The sequence below is a fragment of the Copidosoma floridanum genome, unplaced genomic scaffold, assembly GCF_036245765.1.
Source record: "Copidosoma floridanum isolate Cflo_tuat_1 unplaced genomic scaffold, Cflo_Japanese_pri ptg000007l, whole genome shotgun sequence".
In the NCBI taxonomy this organism is placed as follows: domain Eukaryota; kingdom Metazoa; phylum Arthropoda; class Insecta; order Hymenoptera; family Encyrtidae; genus Copidosoma; species Copidosoma floridanum.
Window position 1 is genome coordinate 11,371,565 of NW_028321884.1, and position 23,167 is coordinate 11,394,731.

The 23,167-nt window shown below is 31.1% G+C and overlaps 2 protein-coding genes across 4 annotated transcripts; both read left to right on the top strand.

Annotated features, from left to right (window-relative positions):
* Positions 1-8,659: 8,659 nt before the first annotated feature.
* On the top strand, positions 8,660-12,302 carry LOC106645129 (uncharacterized). The gene is made up of 3 exons (XM_014360910.2): positions 8,660-9,075; positions 9,210-9,268; positions 9,669-12,302. The coding sequence occupies exon 3, from the start codon at positions 9,794-9,796 to the stop codon at positions 11,087-11,089; it is 1,296 nt and encodes a 431-aa protein (XP_014216396.2). The 5' UTR covers positions 8,660-9,075; positions 9,210-9,268; positions 9,669-9,793; the 3' UTR covers positions 11,090-12,302.
* A 974-nt stretch (positions 12,303-13,276) lies between these two features.
* LOC106645121 (uncharacterized) lies at positions 13,277-16,577 on the top strand. 3 transcript variants are annotated; one of them, XM_089588487.1, is made up of 5 exons: positions 13,373-13,510; positions 14,511-15,116; positions 15,204-15,370; positions 15,458-15,881; positions 16,224-16,577. In XM_089588487.1, the coding sequence occupies exons 2-5, from the start codon at positions 14,634-14,636 to the stop codon at positions 16,380-16,382; spliced, it is 1,233 nt and encodes a 410-aa protein (XP_089444613.1). In that variant the 5' UTR covers positions 13,373-13,510; positions 14,511-14,633; the 3' UTR covers positions 16,383-16,577. The 3 variants fall into 3 exon arrangements, with proteins under 3 accessions (XP_089444612.1, XP_089444613.1, XP_014216383.3); XM_089588486.1 differs by adding an exon at positions 13,277-13,314 and having other exon boundaries at positions 13,380-13,510; positions 14,511-16,577; XM_014360897.3 differs by having other exon boundaries at positions 14,511-16,577.
* The last annotated feature ends 6,590 nt before the right edge of the window (positions 16,578-23,167 follow it).

The window sequence follows — 23,167 nt, forward strand, 5'->3', positions numbered from 1 at the left end:
TGTGTTCGTTTCGAGGACCGGTTAACTGTATCTCTGTCGTCTTGACCAGCTTGAAGGTGCAGGAGTTAGTAATCCTTGTGTCTATACGTGTAGACACTTGGACCTAACTCTTGCCGACTTTTGTCTTTTTTTTTTTATTTTTACTTTAAGATAATGTTTATCAATGTCCTTGGCATTAAATACTTTTTTACGCATGTTAAGCGAGTTTTTAAGCATACAAATTGACGTTAAACGCGTATGGCCCAACTGAGGAACACCACAGGTGTGACATTATCAGTGGGTAATAAAAACATGGTATATGGCTTCTTTTTTTTTAAGGAAATATGGTCCTGATTTATTTTGTGTAGTTAAATTTAAAAAAAAAACTTCTCTCCAGCTGGTTGGGGAAAACAAGCCTTGACGCATGCTTTTTTAAATTTTGCACGTTAGGTGTATTATTTGCGAAATATTTTATAGGTTTAGCTCTTTCTGGTTCTTATATTTATGTAAAATTTTCTAATCTAACATTTTTTAAAAACATATATTAATTTATTTGTAAAAGTAGCGACACATGTTGGTAGTACATCATGAATAATTTTTTCCTCGATATCTCACACAAAGACGTGTTACATCGAATAGTGACAATAAATTTTATTTTTCTTGATACATCGTCAGCCTCACAAAGTTGTCGGATAACAATTCAAAATCGGTCAAGTTTTTTCTCGTTTTTTAGGCGCAACATATACAGTTTGTATGGCACTCGTAGTTCTATATTGTCTTGTACTCATACATAAAAAAGTTACTTACCAATAATGATTTAGCCAAGTACTACATAAGAAATATACATTAAATAGATAAAAAGAATTACCTCACGTTTTTAGGCACGACTGATTCACACAAGTGCCCTGTATTTTTGCCAGAGTAAAAAATGTAACCGCCACTTATAAAGACATGTAAATCAACTATCTGAAAAGATGGTGCTTAGATTTGGTTTGTAGTTTCATGTTCATACCAAAACCCGACAGTTTAAAATTTCGTCGAAGGGAAAAATGTTACTAGCCCCAGGATTTGCACAATTCTGATAAATTAAAGTTATTTTTTTTCAGAACCATCTTCATGTTTGAAAAATTAAAAAACGTTGAAAAACATTAATTAAATCATTTTTTTGCTATATCTTTTAGTTTGTATTAATGGTGTGTGTGACTGTATAAGTAGTAAGAAAAAATGCAAGTCTCATCGAAGTATAACTTTTTTATATCTTTCACTTATATTCAAATAACAATCCTGATGTATACGTAAAGGCAATAAATATTTGTAAATAATTTGAAAATTGATTTCTGGCGAGTATAGTATTGAGTTGACATAATTACATCAAGTTGTAAATACAGCAGTTGTATATCTCAAAAAAATACAAACTTTTGATATTTTTGTATATTTTTTAAAAACTATTTTGATGCTCTGAAAAGTAAAGAAAATACTTTAGCAGACCAAAAAATCAGTATTTTTGGCCACACCTAATGTTTTAGATTTATGTATGGTCATAGAAAATTGTAGATCTTGTTGTGTTACGTTTTAGAATACATATTTAAACCTAAAATGTGATTTTTATGGTCTGGACATTGATAATTCACACCTCGATTCACACAAATAGCCAAAAACCGAAGTAATAGTGCTCATATTGAATAATCAAAAAAATTCGTTTAAACTTCTACTAATATAGTTGTACTTTTCGCTTAGGTAAGAGATTTTTTTTTTTAATGCACTACGTGGTATGGTTACATGGTATACTTAAGCTTATAGAACTTCTCCGCCTCGTACACATAGACGGCAGCGTGGTCAGAGTTAAAAGCTCGCACGTCGCCTTGTGTTTTGCCTTTTCGTTCAAGCCTCTTGTGTAGCAGTTCGCTTTTTTTTTTTTTTTTTCTATAGATAATGTGGTTTCAAGTAAATATTAAAAAGTAAGTATCAAACTAAACTTTTTGTTTAACGCTAATTAAAATTTAAGATTGAAAATGACTATAACAGAGAAACTATGCAATAATTATACAATCCCAATATATCATTGATTAACTGTCGTTATTTTTAATATTAAATTTAAAAAAATATCAGTTACTATAAATACACAAATTATTGCACAGTTAACTAGTTGCAAGTGCATACTAAAAAATGTGATCAGATGTTTAACACTTTATTTGTAAATTCACATATGTTCATTATAAGAAATCGCTATGCTTAAAAATTTATCCAGGAGCAGAGGGATGAGATCTGATTTCACGTAAATAAAGAGGAAAAAAATGTTTATACATCCAAGTATGGAATGAAAATATTCACATAGTTGTTGCGCGCTTTTTAGGTAAGTCATTCGATAAAAAACGGCATATTTCAAAAGCTGATGTGGACAAAGACTCTTATTTAAGTTTATTCTTCCTCGGTAGGTGGGTAGGACAACTATAATTTTTTTATTAATAAAAAAAGTACCTTGTGCTTGCTCTGTTTAAGTGCAGGAGAGTTAGTTTTTTTAAAAAGGTCCTCTGTCCACTTTTTTGACGGAAAAATTACTAACAAATCGCAGAAATAGCTATATATTTTGGCAATTTCTCCGCCATTTTAACAAAACAGCTTTTTTACATTTTTGCAAATAGTGACAAAACTCAAAAAACATTTTTAACAAAATTTTTACCAGAGAGAGAAAAGTATTACACAAATACCTACAGTTTGAGCTCAACAAAAGTTCATAAGACCATTTAAGTAGCTGTAATTAAATGCAAAAAAATGGCCATTTTAAGCGTTTTTTATTTTTTATGAAAAAAGTTGTAGACCGATTGAGACGCATAACACCTCGTATTGTTTCTTTTTTTAAACGCTTCTACATACTATTATTTGTTTGTGCCAATTAATTTTTTCTCCCCACCGAAAATGGCAAAGAACGTGGTTTACGGACTTTTTTGACCTTCATCCCCGTATGTTCTGTTATAATTTACTTTGCCAAAATGTACTTAGCTATTTCTGCTATTTTTTTATAATTATCACGTCATGAAAGTGGACGAAGGATGTTTTCAATAAATTAACTAACTCGCCTGCACTGTATTGCCCATGAGGTACGAGTTCACTTTTTTCTGCTGAAGATGCAGTGAACGTCCAAAAATAAAAAAATAAAAACAGAAAAAAAAACGATTAACTTTTTTTATTGACAAAATAATTATGGAGTTATAATTAAAGTTCGCTGTAAGTAAATTAATATTTCTAACAGTACTAGTTATGGTTATCGTGTTTTGCACGATCTGAGTTATTGTGATTACTTTTATCCAGTGAGCATACCACACTTCTACAGAAAAACACAATGTCTTTGGGTAATAAAATTGGGTCACAAAGTACAACGCTTATTATATTGACTACTTTTACTGATTATATTTTGTATTTCTCTTACTGAGACTATTGCTTAACTTATTTAAAATTTTTCTTCATCCATGACGGACTTTATTTCATAGAATGCTTGTACTAACTTTAATATTATACATGCGTAAGGTTGTTATTTACGTGGCTATTTTTAATGGGCTACAAAGCATGTAGTGGTTGTGTCAGTAATTGAATCATGTTTGAGATGTTTTTTTTTGTGCTCTCATAACTAGTTGAGCATATTTTTTTTTTCGTTTACTAATTCGAGACTTGTGTATTTGTTTCATACTCGTAGTTTTGTAGATGAAATTTTGAATTGGAAATTTGCTGGTTTTTTGTTATTACTGCTGGTACAAACATGTATTTAGATTTGCTCAATTATTTCGGCGATTTATAGTTAATGACTACGGTAGATCTTTCGTAATCATACCGCAGGTGTATTTGCTTAGGATTTTGCGGCTTTTTTTATGAAACTGATGCATTTTGCTTTCGTGAATACTTAGTTATTTCTTTTCTTAGAAATACGTTACATGTGTGTCAATGTATATTTTTCATTTATTGTTTAGTTTTATTTTAGTCTCGTTTTATAAACCATAGTTTTGTTTCAGAACTTTCTGTGTAATTATGATTATCCGTCTGATAATCGATTAAGCCGAATTATACATTTTTTGTCTCTGATCGCGAAACTAGACCATTCTGTCTAACTTTTTTTGCTGTTAAGTTTATTAGTAGATGAAATTAGGATTTTCCATAAAAAGATTAATTGATGGATTGCAGTTAAATACCCAATTAATCAAAATTTCCAAATGTAAGTTTATTTCTCATTGATTTAACTCGAAGTGTCATGATAATAATCTCTTTTAAATTTGCACATGTTACATATCTGTTCAAACATACTTGTCTCAAGCAGTTTAATAAAATGTATTAGCATAGGTGGAGCCTGCTAGTAAAAGAAATATCAATGTATTTGACGAAAAATCGACTGTTTTTATTTGTAGTTAAATTTGGTGAAGTGAATTAAGGTGGAATACTAAATGAGGATGGGTAATGGAAATTACAAATCTGTATTAAACAATAAGATTAAATGTAGTTGTATATGTAATGAGTGCCTTAAAATTCAATCATCTTTTTGAAGAAAGTATTTTGTGAAAATGCAAGCACTAAAAAAGTAGTTACGAAACAACCGTAATATATGTACACTAGAGGCAGTGTAATTCGTGAATTGTATTACTTAAGTGCATGATTCCCTATCCTCTAACTGCTTCATATTCAAATGAGAGTGGAAGAAACGGGTTACATCGTTTGTATATCTGATAAAGTGTGATATTATGAGTCTATATATATATATATGTATAAGGGAATAAGGTTAATTCCTATAAATTATATAATTCTAATAAAGTTATCGTTCGCCGAGCTAATGTCGGTAAGGATTTTTGTGAACTGCTACTGCAAGGCACAACACAAGGCGACGTGCGAGCTTTTCACTCTGACCACGCCGCCGTCTATGTGTACGAGGCGGAGAAGTTCTATAAGCTTAAGTATACCATGTAACCATACCACGTAGTGCATTAAAAAAAAAAATCTCTTACCTAAGCGAAAAGTACAACTATATTAGTAGAAGTTTAAACGAATTTTTTTGATTATTCAATATGAGCACTATTACTTCGGTTTTTGGCTATTTGTGTGAATCGAGGTGTGAATTATCAATGTCCAGACCATAAAAATCACATTTTAGGTTTAAATATGTATTCTAAAACGTAACACAACAAGATCTACAATTTTCTATGACCATACATAAATCTAAAACATTAGGTGTGGCCAAAAATACTGATTTTTTGGTCTGCTAAAGTATTTTCTTTACTTTTCAGAGCATCAAAATAGTTTTTAAAAAATATACAAAAATATCAAAAGTTTGTATTTTTTTGAGATATACAACTGCTGTATTTACAACTTGATGTAATTATGTCAACTCAATACTATACTCGCCAGAAATCAATTTTCAAATTATTTACAAATATTTATTGCCTTTACGTATACATCAGGATTGTTATTTGAATATAAGTGAAAGATATAAAAAAGTTATACTTCGATGAGACTTGCATTTTTTCTTACTACTTATACAGTCACACACACCATTAATACAAACTAAAAGATATAGCAAAAAAATGATTTAATTAATGTTTTTCAACGTTTTTTAATTTTTCAAACATGAAGATGGTTCTGAAAAAAAATAACTTTAATTTATCAGAATTGTGCAAATCCTGGGGCTAGTAACATTTTTCCCTTCGACGAAATTTTAAACTGTCGGGTTTTGGTATGAACATGAAACTACAAACCAAATCTAAGCACCATCTTTTCAGATAGTTGATTTACATGTCTTTATAAGTGGCGGTTACATTTTTTACTCTGGCAAAAATACAGGGCACTTGTGTGAATCAGTCGTGCCTAAAAACGTGAGGTAATTCTTTTTATCTATTTAATGTATATTTCTTATGTAGTACTTGGCTAAATCATTATTGGTAAGTAACTTTTTTATGTATGAGTACAAGACAATATAGAACTACGAGTGCCATACAAACTGTATATGTTGCGCCTAAAAAACGAGAAAAAACTTGACCGATTTTGAATTGTTATCCGACAACTTTGTGAGGCTGACGATGTATCAAGAAAAATAAAATTTATTGTCACTATTCGATGTAACACGTCTTTGTGTGAGATATCGAGGAAAAAATTATTCATGATGTACTACCAACATGTGTCGCTACTTTTACAAATAAATTAATATATGTTTTTAAAAAATGTTAGATTAGAAAATTTTACATAAATATAAGAACCAGAAAGAGCTAAACCTATAAAATATTTCGCAAATAATACACCTAACGTGCAAAATTTAAAAAAGCATGCGTCAAGGCTTGTTTTCCCCAACCAGCTGGAGAGAAGTTTTTTTTTTAAATTTAACTACACAAAATAAATCAGGACCATATTTCCTTAAAAAAAAAGAAGCCATATACCATGTTTTTATTACCCACTGATAATGTCACACCTGTGGTGTTCCTCAGTTGGGCCATACGCGTTTAACGTCAATTTGTATGCTTAAAAACTCGCTTAACATGCGTAAAAAAGTATTTAATGCCAAGGACATTGATAAACATTATCTTAAAGTAAAAATAAAAAAAAAAAGACAAAAGTCGGCAAGAGTTAGGTCCAAGTGTCTACACGTATAGACACAAGGATTACTAACTCCTGCACCTTCAAGCTGGTCAAGACGACAGAGATACAGTTAACCGGTCCTCGAAACGAACACATCACGGGCGAAACGAAGAGCACCGAACGGTCACCCATCCAAGTACTAACCGCAGCAAATGATGCTTAACTCCGGAGACCGGCGGAACTGCATTTCTACAATCGAGCCACCGAGAAGGTATTTGTTCACTGATATTTTTGAAAGTAACGATGCCTTGGCTATGCGTTGACAAAACCTCTGTTTTTCTCTCTTCCCCCCCCCCTCCCACATCGTTTCTATCGTTATCTCTTCGGTTTGTCATCGATAATTAGGGTGCCTGTACATGGGCGTCTTAATGTCTTAAGACTGTAAGCCAAACCTATGGCGGGTGATTCAATTTAAACTGACGTTAACTGAATATTGATATAATTTGTTTTAAACAAGATAATAGGCATCCTGTTCATAACAAAACTATGTTACGTGATTGCATTATGATATTGGAAAGATATTTAGCCACCAAAACTAAAAAAAATTTTGTTAACGCTGAGTCGTTCAAAAGAGAGGTTATGTTGACAAAATTATTGTATTAACATGAATTGTAGAAACTTTTCAATTGATGCCTTAAAAAACGTTCTAACGTTATAATGTAATCAGGTTACATAGTTTTATGATGAATAAAGTGTCTATTTCCTTGTTTAAAACAACTTATATCGGTATTCAGTTAACATCAGTTTGAATGAATCACCCGCCATAGGTGTGGCTTACAGTCTTAAGACATTAAGACGCCCATGTACAGGCACCCTAAAGGTATTCCAATTTAAACGTTTCTGATTCTATAAAGATGGTGCGCATTACAGAATTTTTTAAAAATTTTTTCTTCAGCCAGTGCAACGAACTTGTACGAATTTGTAAAGTGAGTCTTCCTAAGATAAACACAAAAATCACTCGGAGCCCTAATTGTCATTGGCTGCGTCGAAATTGGGTAATGGCCCTTGTTTTTTGCTCAGAGCTTGTTACGCCACCCGCTACCTATTAATATAATCTCTGTCCATCACATTACCATTAATAATTGTTGTTATCGAATATGAAGGGATTTTTCAAAGGGCAGCACATCCACAATTGCAAAAGTCTAATTTCCCACCTTATGAAAGGAGCTTACGTATACGGGTTGGCAGCTGATTTCGAATCTCAAATAGCACAACAATATATACTAAATAATATACAGATGGACAGTAATATACTTATACTGTGGCCATTTACATGTAATTATATTATAAAATAGCCAAAAAAGACGATAGCTCACGCACTTTCACCCTTCTGTCTTTTTTTGAAAGTATTGCTTCAAAATTGTCTCAAGATGCCAGACAGTGTTTACTATAGTGAATTGTATACAATTTGAAACACGATCTGTAAGTTGGTTAGTTAGAAACATCAACCGGCAATTCGATGAAAATTTAAGTAATTTAAATATAAGTTGAGGGTTTGTTACTCCTTCGTTTGAAAAATAACGCGTCCCGATTCGTGCAATACTTTCCATGATTCGTATAAAGTTGAGACGTTCGTAAATTTATGACTTATAGTTTTTGGAAGATTATTCGTGTGATTGTTTTTTTTTATTTTTATTAGTTGATTTCTTTCTTAGAGTCAGACTATTTTTTATTAATTTATTTTCAAATATAATAATTTTTAAAATAATTTTGATTTGTTCAAATGGTTGTTTAAATACAATTTAATAACTGACTCCTGTGAGAATCTATGTTCATTTGTGAAATTACATAATATTGTTTCTCGAATAGGTCTAGAAAAATGTATTGGAAAAATTCATACGCACATTACATGTTCTTTAAAAAAAACGCAATTTTTTGCTGTGATCGTGGAATTTTTTACAAGAAAATGTATTGGTTTTTTCTTATTTATTAAATAACATAACGCCGTGATTTTTCTAAGTTTAAGGTTTGTAATTCCCACCATGAAAATATGGCGTGTACAGTCTCGTGTAAGTTATGCTCTACTTTTAGTGATTCATCGAGTTTCAGCGATGGTACAAGCGTAGAGTGACACATCAACTTTACATATATAAAGTTCTAGCTTTCTCTTGTACCATTGTATTACCAAAGTGAGAAGAAGTGAGGTACCTTAGCTATAATACGAGGTTAGTTTATACTAGTTAAACTCGTGTTATTTTACAAAAGTTGTAGCTCTTCTGCCACCAAAATGCTTCGCGTATACAAAGGAGGATATCCGTATACAATTACAGAATAAGTGCAAAATGTGCGTAAATACATCGCAATGGAGAAAACGAAGCATTACATAAATTGTGAAGGACTAAAATTATCGTTATGTCCAGTAGTTATTGGATTTAAAATTGTGCTTACAAGTAGTGCCGTTTGTATGGGTAACGATACAACACTGGTGGGTTTCAATATTTTGGTTCCTTCGCTCAAGAAGAAAACATTCAATGCTTGCCCCTAAAAATCGTAAGTTTAAGTAATTAACGCTTTGATTATTAATATAAATTATTTAGTGTGTCCAGCCCGTTATTGTTGTAGAATAAGTGAGTCATTACTAGCATCACAATAAGTAATTGCAAAATATTTTTGTGTTATTACAGACAGACGTTACTTGAAGGAATAAAAGTCTATGATGGCCACAAACAATCTTAAAAAAAAGGTAATTTACTATTTTTTAATTTACGCTTTACACTTCATTTCATTTAATTTTACAACTTTGAAATAGTTGTAAAATAATTTTTTTTATTTTTCAAAATGTGAAGGCCCACCACAACTTAATTTAATCCATGAAATTACAAAATATTTTGAACTCGTGAGATAATTAAAATTTTTACCCAACATTTATTCCTAAAAATCTATCAATTTTTATTAAACAATATTTGGGTCGTGATTAACAAATCTTGCGCTGACATAGTTAGCCATATTTTGCATTTCACGCGATAAAATTAATTTTAAAAAGTCTATAAAAGCTTTTACGTTATTTCGCTTCTAATATACGTAATTATTTCCTTATTTATTGTAGAAAATTATTAAACATATAATTTTATCTTAATTTTCAGCTGTTGTACCGGAAAGTAGATATTCGCAATTTTTTTTGCTTTACTAAAACATATTGATTTTAACTTCACTCACCGAATATAACAATTATATCTTAAATTGACGTCTCCATCAACGCTCACTGGTAATGTTATGTCATAACATGGAATTTAACAAGCACCTACACATGGATATACGACGCTATCAATGCCACTATTGTATTAAATCGTTTGTTTGCGAAAGTGAATTAGCAAAGCACACTTGTATTCGCTTGAGCAACCCCTTTTTTGGATCAGCCCTTCTAAAATCACTTTCCGACTACTTTCATACAAACAGGCGCTTCAAATGCAACGATTGCGGCAAGTCTTTTACCGGAAAACACAATCTTACATGCCACACGCGCATCCACACGGGAGAAAGGCCATTTTCATGTAACACTTGCGATAAACGTTTCACCCGATCATCTACTTTAAAAAGGCACGAACTTATGCACGTGAGCCCAAAGCCATGGTCTTGTCGAAGCTGCAATAAATCTTTTGCCGAAGCATATCAATTGAGTTTGCACGAGAGCTTACATTCACTTAAAAAGCTATTTACATGTGAAGTATGCGGCGAATCGTTCGCGTTGATATCTCAATTAAAAACACACACTTTGGACCACAATGTAGCCAACCCGTGCTACAAATGCCGTTATTGCGATCAATCTTTTTTTTCCCTGCATTATCTCAAACTGCACAACATCAGCCACACAGGAGAAGGGCCATACGCGTGTAAAATCTGCGGCAAGACGTACAGTCATAAATATTATTTGAAAACGCACGAGCGCATCCATACCGGCGAAAAACCATGGGTTTGTAAAAGCTGCGGTAAAAGATTCACACAATCGTCCAACTTGAGAACACATGAGCGCACCCATTTTAGTTACAAGGAATTCAAATGCAAAGTCTGCGGCAAATCCTATTCTCAAGATAACGATCTCAAAGCACATATTCTAATACATACGATAAAAAACCGTTACTTTAAGTGCTTCTATTGCGGTAAAACTTTTTTTTCCAAAAAACATATCATACGGCACATTCGAACTCATATAAGATATAGGCCATATGGGTGTAGAATTTGCGGCACAGCTTACGGTCACCTGGACACTTATCAGGAACACGTTCTCAGCCATGCCAACACACAAATGTTCGAATGCAATGAGTGTGGAAAGGCTTTTACTGATAAAAACAAGATTCTGAGGCACCTACATCTCCACACGGAAAAACCATGTGATTGCGAAATCTGTGGCAAATCTTTCCTTGCAAAATGTAATGCCAAATGGCATAGCCTCGTCCAAAACAGCGATAGACCATTTAGATGCCACGAATGTGGTAAATCTTTTGCTGACAAAAAAAACCTTGCAAATCATACTCTTATACATACTAAGGTAAAATCGTACAAATGAAAAATCATTTACAAACATTTAACACAAGAATCTTGGAAATTTCACCTAAAAGTAAATAAACCTCGTACACATTTATGGTCCGAAAAGGCTTATATGAAAACCTTTATTAATCATATTATCGAATGGATCACTTACAACTATATTTATGCACAAAAAAATTGAACCATTTTATACTACGACGATGTACACATTTTTTACTATATTTTGTTGTAAACTAAAATAATAGATCAATTCTCAATGTAAATTAATTTTAGGTGATATATCTTGGGACATTTAGAAGTAAGTTTACAAGTGTTACGGCCGATTTTCCTTTATTTTAGGAAATATTTTTGAAACTCGCAGAGTTTGCTCTCTTAATTTTACGGTGACAAGCTTACACTTCATAGGGATACTTTTCACATGCCCTCATGATTAGTTACCATTGTCTTATGTGTAATTTACATTACATCTGGTATGAAAAAATTCACTGATAAGATCCATGCATGTGTCATTTTAGAAAATCTGCGATATTTGAAAGCGTTCAATTAGATTTTCAGTGTTTCAGTGTTTATAAATTATTCTTCGTTTTATTTATTTATTTTTTTATCACGCAAAAATATCAACTAAATGGAAATTTTTTATTTGGCTCTATTGCCATACTTAACACGCCCATTTTAATTTTAATTTGATTTTTTTTTAATTCCAAAAAAACATAACAGAAATGTCCCGGAATTCATAGTTAATATTATCGAAATAATATGGTCAAGTATTGTTTCAACAAATTTTTTTTTAAACAAATTAATCAAAGCCCTTTTTTAGTTTATACCATTGATATATATATGTACATAAAGCCAACACATAAAAATAATAAGTTTTCTAAGTTTTGAAAAATGCGTTTTGATTCTATTTTCAGAGCTATAGTACAAAAGTACGATACAAAAAAATATATGTTACAACGAGTACTGTAAACCTTCCTCTACAACCTCTAAAAAAGAAAATATCAAAAATTTAACTGGAAACATTGTTTTTTACAATTAAGTTTCAGAGCGTTTTAGAGTTCATAATTTTAATGGTAAATTAAAATGTAACTTCTAAATAAGGTCTTCGCATTAATATTAAAAACCATTTGAAAACGTAAATGAATGAACAAATATATATTTAAATGAATAAAATAAATCTATTAAGTTTAATGTACTAATAGTAGGAATTATGTTAATATGTCAATTAATTGACAAACGTGGTTGTATAATTAATTAAAACTCAATTTTCACAAATTTTTAAAAGTGTAGATTATTTTCAGCAAGCCCAGCATCCTTTTGAATAATTTATTTATTTTTGACAACAAAATCTTTTCTTTCTCTTTCAAAGGTGAACATTTAAATAAACATTTTTACATTATGCGTTACATGGTCGCATGGCCTTGATGGTAAAATTTGAAAAACTCAATTATTTCAGCAAATGGAATGACATATTACGTACAAGAACTGAAAAATTTTACTTATTTTTAGTGTTTTTTATAATTATATGGAAAAAGTCTTATTTAATGTTTTGAAAGCATTTTATGTAAGTTTTACTCGCATAGACAAAACACAATTTTTCCGTTGTTTTCGTATCCCCTTATTCACTCAGGCATCGATGCTCTTCGAAATTATAAAAGTGATATTTCAAAATCAATAAATAAATCAGTGACTACATCATGATGACCATGATATGATCAGTTTTTATATTGTCGTGCAAAAAATACTTAAGTTTCGGTGACGCAACAACAAATTTTTATTGGATGCAACAAAACAAATTTCTGTACATTGAATAGAAGTAGTTCTTGTGTCTTAATAGCTGCGGTTCAGGATTTTATTTAATTATTAACCTTATAACAATTTTCAAATCGAAATTCCGTGTAAGTAATGTAAACAAATTTGGTATTCCGGCAATCTATAACTATTACGAACATAACAATTCGTGTATTGTATAATAATTCAAGGAAAAGCTGGAACACTTTATTTACCATTGAAAGGTATCGTGATGCGGAATCATCAACGTCCAAACTCAGTAAACTGCTTATTTGCAACCGCTAAATATTCGAAATATCGTATTAAAAAAAATTAGAAGCCAAAGTTCCCCAAAGTACAAGCAACTATAGAGTTTAATTTTATTTTAAGTCTATAGATCCAAGTAGAAAATTGTGTAGCAAATAATATTTTCTTCTCAATAAAATAACTAAACTCAATGGATATGGTCAGTTTAAGGTTTGTAATTCCCACCACGAAAATATGGCGTGTACAGTCTCGTATAAGTTGTGCTCTACTTTTAGTGATTCATCGAGTTAAGGCGATCGTAAACGCGTAGAGTGACACATCACCTTTACCAACGAGAAGTTCCAGCTTTCTCTTGTACCATTGTATTACCAAAGTGAGAAGAAGTGAGGTGCTTTAGCTGCGTAAGGTGAGTTTGTACTAAATAATGTAGTTTTACTTCCCGAAAATCGAAGTTTTAGTATCAACAAATTAGTTTGCGTGTTGGTACAGTGTAAAAAGTGCGTAAGGTACAGTTGATCGACACCTTGTAAGGTGCTTATGATATTTTTGTAGATGTACAATTACGTCAATAAGTGCAAAGTGAGCATATGGGTATGCTTATTATTATAAAGAAGACGTAGTATAAGACTAAGCAGAAGATTGAAATTGTGTCCATACAGCAGTTTTTAGTGTTTAATGGAAGTCTACAGTACTGTTGTGCAGCGCTTTTCGTATGAATAAGTTACAAAATCAGTGGATTTTTTTTTATTTTCATAACATTGCCTCATGAGAAAACGGAAGGCAAAAACGACCTGTTTGTCCCAAAAATTGTACAAGTTTGAGTAGTAAAAATTTATTAGATTAAGATAACATTAAATTTTTTTTTTTAACATAAACTGCTGCAGTAAAATTATACCTGTAAAATATGTTTGGAATGAATAATTATAAACAATTAAATGCCTGTTGAGAACGTTTTGCGTGAAAAAGTATATAAAAGCCGACAACCCCATACTTTTCTGACTTTGACTCTGAAGTAATTTTATTTTATCCAACATTTATTGTCACGTGACGTTGCCTCTTCATAAGTTGTGAGGTTGGATAGGATACGTAAAAATATTTCTTTGGTATTTCATTTTAAATGGGGTTGATCAATTTTAAGTTGTTAGTAAATAATTCAAATAAAATATTTCAACAACAGATTACAAACATTTTAATGAAAGGTAATTGTTATATGTAAAAGGTAATTCTATGGCAATAAAAAGTTCATATTTATTTCGTATTTCCCCAATTTTCACATTAAATTAACACGTACACTACAATTTTAAAACACTTGAATGCTAGTTTAATGTGAAAAACAATATTTCATTTTTCTACGCAAAGGAACATAATTTTATGTATTATTGAATGTATGCAACTTTTATTTTCAGGAACTTTTTTTGTACAGCCAAAATATTTAGATACAAACTGCATTAACAGAGAACATCAAATGAATATAATAAAAATATCATAGCATTTAATGAAGACCTGGTCAACACTTACTGGAAAAATTAATGGATAATAATACAATGGAAGTCGATAAGCATCACAATAAGCGAATTTTTACGGGAAACTATGACAATGCTACATCATTCAGTAAAACTCAACTGGACAATCACAAACGTACACGTGTGGATAGGCAACGTCATAATTGTAATTATTGTATTAAGTCATTTTTGAGCAAAAATGAGTTAACAAAGCATACTAGAATCCATACAAATGAAAAGCCATACGAATGTAAATTCTGTAAAAAATCTTTTACTCAATCCTCTACTCTAAAAACACATATTAGTTATCACAATAGAAACAGTAGACGCTTCAATTGCAATGCCTGTGGCAAGTCTTTTGCTCGAAAATACGGTCTTATGAAACACACTCGCACCCATACGGGCGAAAAGCCGTACAAATGTGAAGTTTGTGACAAAGCTTTTACTGCAAAACATAATTTAATAAGTCATACTCGCTTTCATACACACGAAAGGCCATACGAATGTAAAATTTGTGGGAAATCTTTTACTAAATCTTCTCATTTAAATGAGCATACAAAGCTCCATCATCCAAACAATAGGTGCTTTAAATGTAACGATTGTGGCAAGTCTTTTGCTTACAAACACAGTCTTACCATCCACACTCGCACCCATACGGGCGAAAAACCATACAAATGTGAAGTTTGTGAAAAAACTTTTACTGCAAAACATAATTTAATAAATCATACTCGTATACATACACATGAAAAACCATACGAATGTAAATTCTGTAAAAAATCTTTTACTCGATCTTCTACTCTAAAAGCACATATTAGTCATCAAAATAGAAACGATAGATGCTTTAATTGTACCGATTGTGGAAAGTGTTTTGCTCACAAACACAGACTTATAATCCACATTCGCACCCATACGGGCGAAAAACCATACAAATGCGACGTTTGTTATAAAACTTTTACTTTAAAACACAATTTAATAACTCATACTCGTATACATACACATGAAAAGCCTTACGAATGTAAAATTTGTGGGAAATATTTTGCTCAATTATCTAATTTAAAGGAGCATACAAAGCTCCATAATCAAAACAATAGGTGCTTTAAATGTAACGATTGTGGCAAGTCTTTTGCTCACAAACACAGTCTTATAAAACACATTCGCACCCATACGGGCGAAAAGCCATACAAATGTGACGTTTGTGATAAAACTTTTACTGTAAAATATAATTTAATATCTCATACTCGTATACATACACATGAAAAGCCTTACGAATGTAAAATTTGTGGGAAATATTTTGCTCAATTATCTAATTTAAATGAGCATACAAAGCTCCATAATCAAAACAATAGGTGCTTTAAATGTAACGATTGTGGCAAGTCTTTTGCTCACAAACACAGTCTTATAAAACACATTCGTACCCATACGGGCGAAAAGCCATACAAATGTGAAATTTGTGAAAAAACATATACCACAAAACAATATTTATCAATTCACACTCGATTACATACACACGAAAAGCCATATGAATGTAAAATTTGTAAGAAATCTTTTTCTCAATTCTTTTCTCTGAAAAGGCATATGGAGCTCCATAATCCAAACAATAGGTGCTTTAAATGTAACGATTGTGGCAAGTCTTTTTCTCAGAAATGCAGTCTTACAATCCACGTTCGCACCCATACGGGCGAAAAGCCGTACAAATGTACAGTTTGTGAAAAAACTTATTCCAAGAAACAAAATTTATCACTTCATACTCGCTTGCATACAGACAAAAAGCCATAAGTATGTTGAATTTGCAAAAAATATTTTTCTTTATCTTATCTTTTAAAAACACATACTGAGCGCCATAGTCTAAATAATAGGCGCATTAAATATAACGATGGTCGCAATTCTTTGAAAAACATATTTAAAAAAAAAAAAAATTAATGATAATATTCTTGTATGCTTATGCTTAAAACAATAAAATGAAATAGAACAGACGAATAATTTGTTTGAATTATGTTCCCAACGATATTAATAAGTTGTTTAGGAGCTGAAACGTCGTAATAATTCAAGGGCAATCATATCACTTTGTCGAAAGTTTATGTGGCTATGAATTGGTTCTCTCTTTCTCCAATTTAATAATTCAATTGTAATAAATTGTTTCAAATCAAAATGAAAAAGATTTTCCAACCAAATATTGATAATTATTAATATTTACTGAATTTTTCTAATTGTAAAACTATTTTTTAATACAGCTTTTAAAGCAATAGTTCATCAACAATTTTGTTATCAATTTATTTATTAAAAATTTCGTTAATTAAATAGCGAAAAACAACTTTTTTTCTACTCAAACGCTTGTATTAAGAGTATTGTATAAATTCCTTTTAATAGAAAAGTATTTTTTTTTATTAATTATTTGATGATGTAGTTCACTTCTGATTTATCCATCGTCCCGTAAACATTTTTTTTTATTTTTTTCAATAATTTGTCTTGTTCATATGGCAAGCACGAAACAAATCTTCCAAAAATACATTCAAAAATGTAAAATTTATCTTATTTTAAAACCCTATACTTGTATTTAAAACTTTCTGGAGTTTTATAATAAAAAGGATAAAAATATTTTATTATTGTTTTTAACTTTTTAATGCCTTCTAGTCCATCAGTATTGTAATTTGCGTATAAGCGTATTTAAAAAAAATTTCGTATTTGATGAAATCTACAATTTTTTGACCACGTATATCCATTTGATAAAAATTGAAAAAGATACTGCTAAAATTATTAGTTTTGTTTAAACTTATTTTTTACCAAAAAAACTGACTTTTTTTAACCTCTGTAACTATTATATGTAAGTATTAGTACATAATAATATTAACTAATTATTTATTTGAGATTCACATTTTTTCACAGATTTACAAGGATCCAATATATCCACGTAAAAAGTTAATTGCAAAAAACTAATTTAAACTCTATAAAAGTTCAGTAACGTTAGTGATAGTAAAATATTTCCTTTGACTAAAATTTCTGAATTTAAAACTGTCAAGTTGTGGTATGAAAATGAAACTACTAACCAAATTAGGGCCTAATAGAGTTTACTATCATTTTTATCTATTATTTTATCGACAGGGTATTGATTAGACACGTTAGAATTGTACACGTAAAAGCTATACGCAATGATTTACACAAAAACTTTTATACACAATGTATTTCAATTGTTTACATGATAATTTATAAAGTCCAATTTGAACACGTTCATATTGAACACAACTTTTTTCCTACACGAGAAATAAATAAATCTTAAGGCGTACACAAAATATTGTACACATTCAATAATAGCTATCACATTTATTGAACACATTTTTTTGTACACAGATTTAATTGTATACATAAATTTAGTACACGATCAAATAAGTTTTTCACTTCAGTGATAAATGTTGTACACGGTAAGTAATAAAAACATTTTTAGTACACAGAGTTTTATCGGGATGCAAAAGCGTTTTGTACACAAGTTACTTCCGACGCATATTATCATTATATGTGCAAAAAATAAAATATACATACATGTACAATTTCCCACGGTCGTATACTAACTTTGCGTTTAAGTTTTCATGTGCATAACAGGTGATTATGTGGATCCAATACTTGACTTTGTTGCATTCAAGGTAATGAAATTACTTGAATGAAAATTTTGGGGGACATAATCAGATAAGTGAAAGTATTAACATTCATATAAAGGATAAATTTTGTTATTCAAACATCGGAGAATTATGAATTTAAATATATACTTTTATGATGTTAAATAGTCGATTGACAACAGTATACAAGTATATTGATATTCTGAATTGTCACTATATCAACATATATACAGTGATTCTTGGGAAATAAGCCTCTATTACAAAATATTCTTAATTAATTAATTTGTTTATTTGGACTTCTAGAAACTCCGTACCTTTACTTTTTGAGAGTTTTTGCACGTCGACACATCTTACGCAATAATGGAAAGTAATTCCTCAATCTGAAAGTCTTGTGATTTTTCTTGAAAATTATGAATAAAAACTCGTGAATGTGAGATTTGAAATAGATATTCTGTTGGGTGTTGTATATAGGCCTCAAATATCATGCCAAGAGTAATATTATTACATTTAGCAAGTTACATTTTAATTTAAATATCAAAAAATGTAGTTCGTTACTTTAACCGTTGAAAGACTATCTAAAAGTTAAAAAACAAATGTTCCTTGAATCTCAGTTCATATAGTATTTAGAACACATGGTAGTCAAGAAGAACAAATAAGGAGATGTGTATAAAACACTTATTTTGTGCCATTCAATTTTCAATTATAACCACTATTTTACTTGATTAATGTCGTCACCAGAAATTGGAAAGAAATCATGACTTGTATACTTGAATTTTCTCAAAATTTTGATGGTTGACTGTCTATCTAAATGTTAGGAATCGTTGCTTATGTAAATACTACATAACAACCCTTGGGCGTTAAAAATAAGTAGTTATGAACAAGTTATAAAAACTTATACAGCGATTTACATAAAAAAAAAATGTTAATATGAGAGTTGATTAAAACTTATTTTTCTATTGCGTTTACGTTTCAAAAATTATTTTTCATAAGAGTCGCACGAAACAGGTCTTTTCCTAAAAATTAACGTCACAAATACTTAATGCAATGCCATTTTATTTACTTTTTAACTATGAAAAAATATGTACTCGTTTAATAATTTTGGGATCTCTTCATTTACAACTATTATAAGACACTTATTTACAATGAGACACGTGTTAAAATATTTTATTGAAAAATATCAGTGATAAAAAAATTTGGGTTAATTTTCTTTTGCGCATGGTGTGTAGAACACGCAATCTTACAATCTACATGGATCACTAAGCTCTAAAATTGTAGTTTTATCGTTTATATTGTTGTTGTTTATGTGGTGTTATCAGTTGATCACAATGATTTCATTGTTTTCCATAGCCAATGGTGCACTGAAACAAAAAATTAGTATTAAAAACAATCGATGATAAATTTTTGATATTTTTTCCATTTATTGCTAATATTTTATTACTTGAGATCAGGCATCATTGCTCTTGGTAGCCATGACTCTACAAGTCCCCTACAGTAAGGGCATGTCATACCAGTGGGTCTTCTCATTTTGAACCACTCGTTTGCGCAAAAAGTGCACAGCCTATGTCTTCAGGGTCTCAGGAGTTGCACATTCTTGCGCCTCAAGCAAGACACACATTCTTTAAATTTAATAAAAATAAATTAGATCAATGAATTAGGCAATGTTCGTAATCATTACTATTTACAGACTGCTAGTAGATGTTATATTGTAATAATATTTGTTATAAGTGATTTATTGTTAGTGGCAGTGCTTACAACTACCAATTTTAAAAACAATTACTTACTGGCCTTATTACCGGCTCGACGAATTTTTTTTTTTTTTTTCATTCTGCTGATTATTGACTGTGGAACAAAAATTAAGTAAATATATGCTCAAAAATTGAATACTTGTTTACACTTATTACATATTTATTTATACAAACCATTTACAGCTGGTGCCACATTTCCAATACCATGAAGCACTTCTGGATCTCGTTGATTATTAGCTGCCTCAGGAAGTTGATCTACAATTTCTATTTGTTCTTCTTCAGGCAATGCAGGATGAATATTTACTTCATTGAGTTGTGGAGCAATAGCTTCAGCTGGATTGAGAAAATGCGTTTCTTCTATACCATCAGTTTCGGAATTTACAACTCTATTTTCCGTACTTTGACCTACCGTTTTATATTAACAATAACAAAATATTTGAACTTTATTTTATTTTGGATACGATCGGTTGACATGAAAAAAGAAAAATAAATTTACAAACCCAGAGACAGACGTCTTCTATGGCCTTCTAATTCTTCTGCCAATTTTAATGATATTTCTTCATTGTGAATTTGTCGAAGAAAATCATCCACTGCTTCATCTGCATCCATTTCATGAGCATCTAGCTCCATTGCCAGATCTCCTACTGCAGCTACTACTGGTAAGAGCTGTCGAGATTGTAGATCTCTGTTAAATTCAGCATTTTTAGCTTCTACCACTGGCTCTTCATATGCATCCAAAGCCATCATTTCTTCCGATTGTACAGATTCATTATCGCTCTGTTGTTCGTTGTCGCTTATAACTTGTGCACGTAGTGCAGCTCGGCCTCGGACTCGGTAAGCTTGAACACGTGGACCTCCCGCTGGTTGCACACCTCTTTCTCGAGGTTCGTGTCTGCCACGAGCTACAATTCTACCACAAGCTGCGCCTCTACCACGAATTCCACGTCTTCCACGAGGTCTACCTCTCTGCCGAGCTGCTGGACGTTCTGGCTCATCTTCCTCGACTTCATTTAGCTCACGCTCTTGCCCGTCCCCGAGCAACATAGCATCACGAACTGCAAAGTACAACGAATTATGTAATTTCTGCATTTACTAACGGAACTACCACTCAAAAAATTTTGTTACTACTTTTTGAATAGTTAAGTAATGAAATGTTTAAGCATTGATTACAGTTACTTTTGTAAGAATGATGAAAGTTTGTGCACTTGTCTTTAATATTATTTAATATCACAATAAGCAGAACCAATGCTTTCCAATAATTTTTTTTAATTTCCGTACATTTGTCTTGAATACTCCATCAACTCTTTCAGAATAATTAATAAAACAAACACTTACGCACTAGTCGACGTCTTCTTCTTCGAATTACCACTTCATTTTAGAAAGCTGCACCTAATAATGATGAAGGACTCATGAATGTTAAATTGTGCATTTAATAACATAAAATACGTTTTAAGCAGTTACTACGTTTTCGTAAATATAAACTTCATTTTACACGTCATGACCGACCGCCAGTGCCCTATAATAACTTTTACGTCTACTAACTTTTCATAGGTTTTTATCAAGCCATACTGCAAATTTTTTCTATTTTTAATTATCGATTTACAAAAAAAAAAAAAAAAATTATCACAATGACTTTGTTAACAAAATTAATTATTTTACCTGCTCCAGGATTTGGATTAAAATTTCGTCTGAAAAAATCGACATCCTGTTCAACCTCCTCATCGTCATTTTGAATCACATTCCGATCTCGCTCATTTTCACTTTCATCATTACTCTCACGAGTGCCATCATCGTTATTGTCTTCATCAGAAGAATCATTATTACTGCTAGAATCATCGACGTCACTTGTATCATCGCCATGATAATTTTCATCTTCTCTTGCATTAGCATTCCTGAGATACACTATGTAATCAATTAATTTTAACTGGTTAATACACTTTTCTCTTAGTTTAATGCTTATTACTTTACATTCGTATAATATATTTGCATCACATAAAATTTACCTCTTGCTAGTTCGAGTCTTCTCAGACTTGCAATTCTAATGATAAATTCATCAACAGTGTATCTGTAAAAATATTGTCGTAATTAGTTTAAGTATTGGAAATGATAAATATGTGTGATATTACAATAAATATCGGTATTGTAGTACGGTTTCTTTGTCGATCCATTTCTGCAATACTTGCGAAGATGTACAATTTTAATAACATTTAATTTATTACAGCAAATTTGTATCTCTGACCCATTACGACCAATACGAGCTCTATTGTGAAACTTCGATATAAAACCCATTTAAGCTTTTTGCAATAGAATAACAATAAATACCTTATTTTTCCTTCGCATATAAATATATGTATATAGGTTAATAGCACGTGGTGTAAGCGCAAAAAAACTTGTAACCATTGCATTAGTATACGATGAAAATGTACACACGTAGTAGGTGTGTATACGTACAATAGATTTAAAAAGTGAATTATAACGTGTAACGTTTAATGTTCTTTTTTACCGTCTCCTTCTCAATTTCGCTTCCGCTTGACCGATTTCCACATCTGCTAACTGCAGTTGTACTGGTCTGTGGTCCGGTATCCGAAGCCCCCTTGCAGCACGATTATACCTTTCTACGGTATCATTCATGATTTTGACCATTTCATCTGTTTCACACAAATGTATACATGCACAAATTAACTAAACACTTTAACATTATATTTTAGATACGGGATCATCTTTTAAAATTAAGCGAGAAAAATGTACATACAAGTAGGTGTAAGAAAAATATTATATTATACCTAACATCCTCCAAACGTTTGGTCGAATCCCCATTTTTTTGCTAGCACTCAGGTGAAAATTTTCTGTCGTATTGTTCGTTTTAATAGGACAATTATTAACCGAAGCTATATTTGCCAGCGGTAACCACACATTGATTAAGTATGTTGCAAGGATTTGAAGCTCATCTCGATTCACACCATTGCGGCGATGCACCTTGTCAATTTCACTTTGGACAAACTTTATTCCGTCCTCAAATTTATCTGGTGGTAAGTGAAAGATAGCATAGACCTTTTCAAGAATGTCATCGTACTCGATAGGTATACCTAACTTTGTCCATTTTTTTGTAACGGCCTGTACAAAAATTATATGAATGTTAATTTCTTTAAGATATTATATTTATTTACGTAACTATAAATGCATACGGACTTGTTTGGCGTGAAATAAG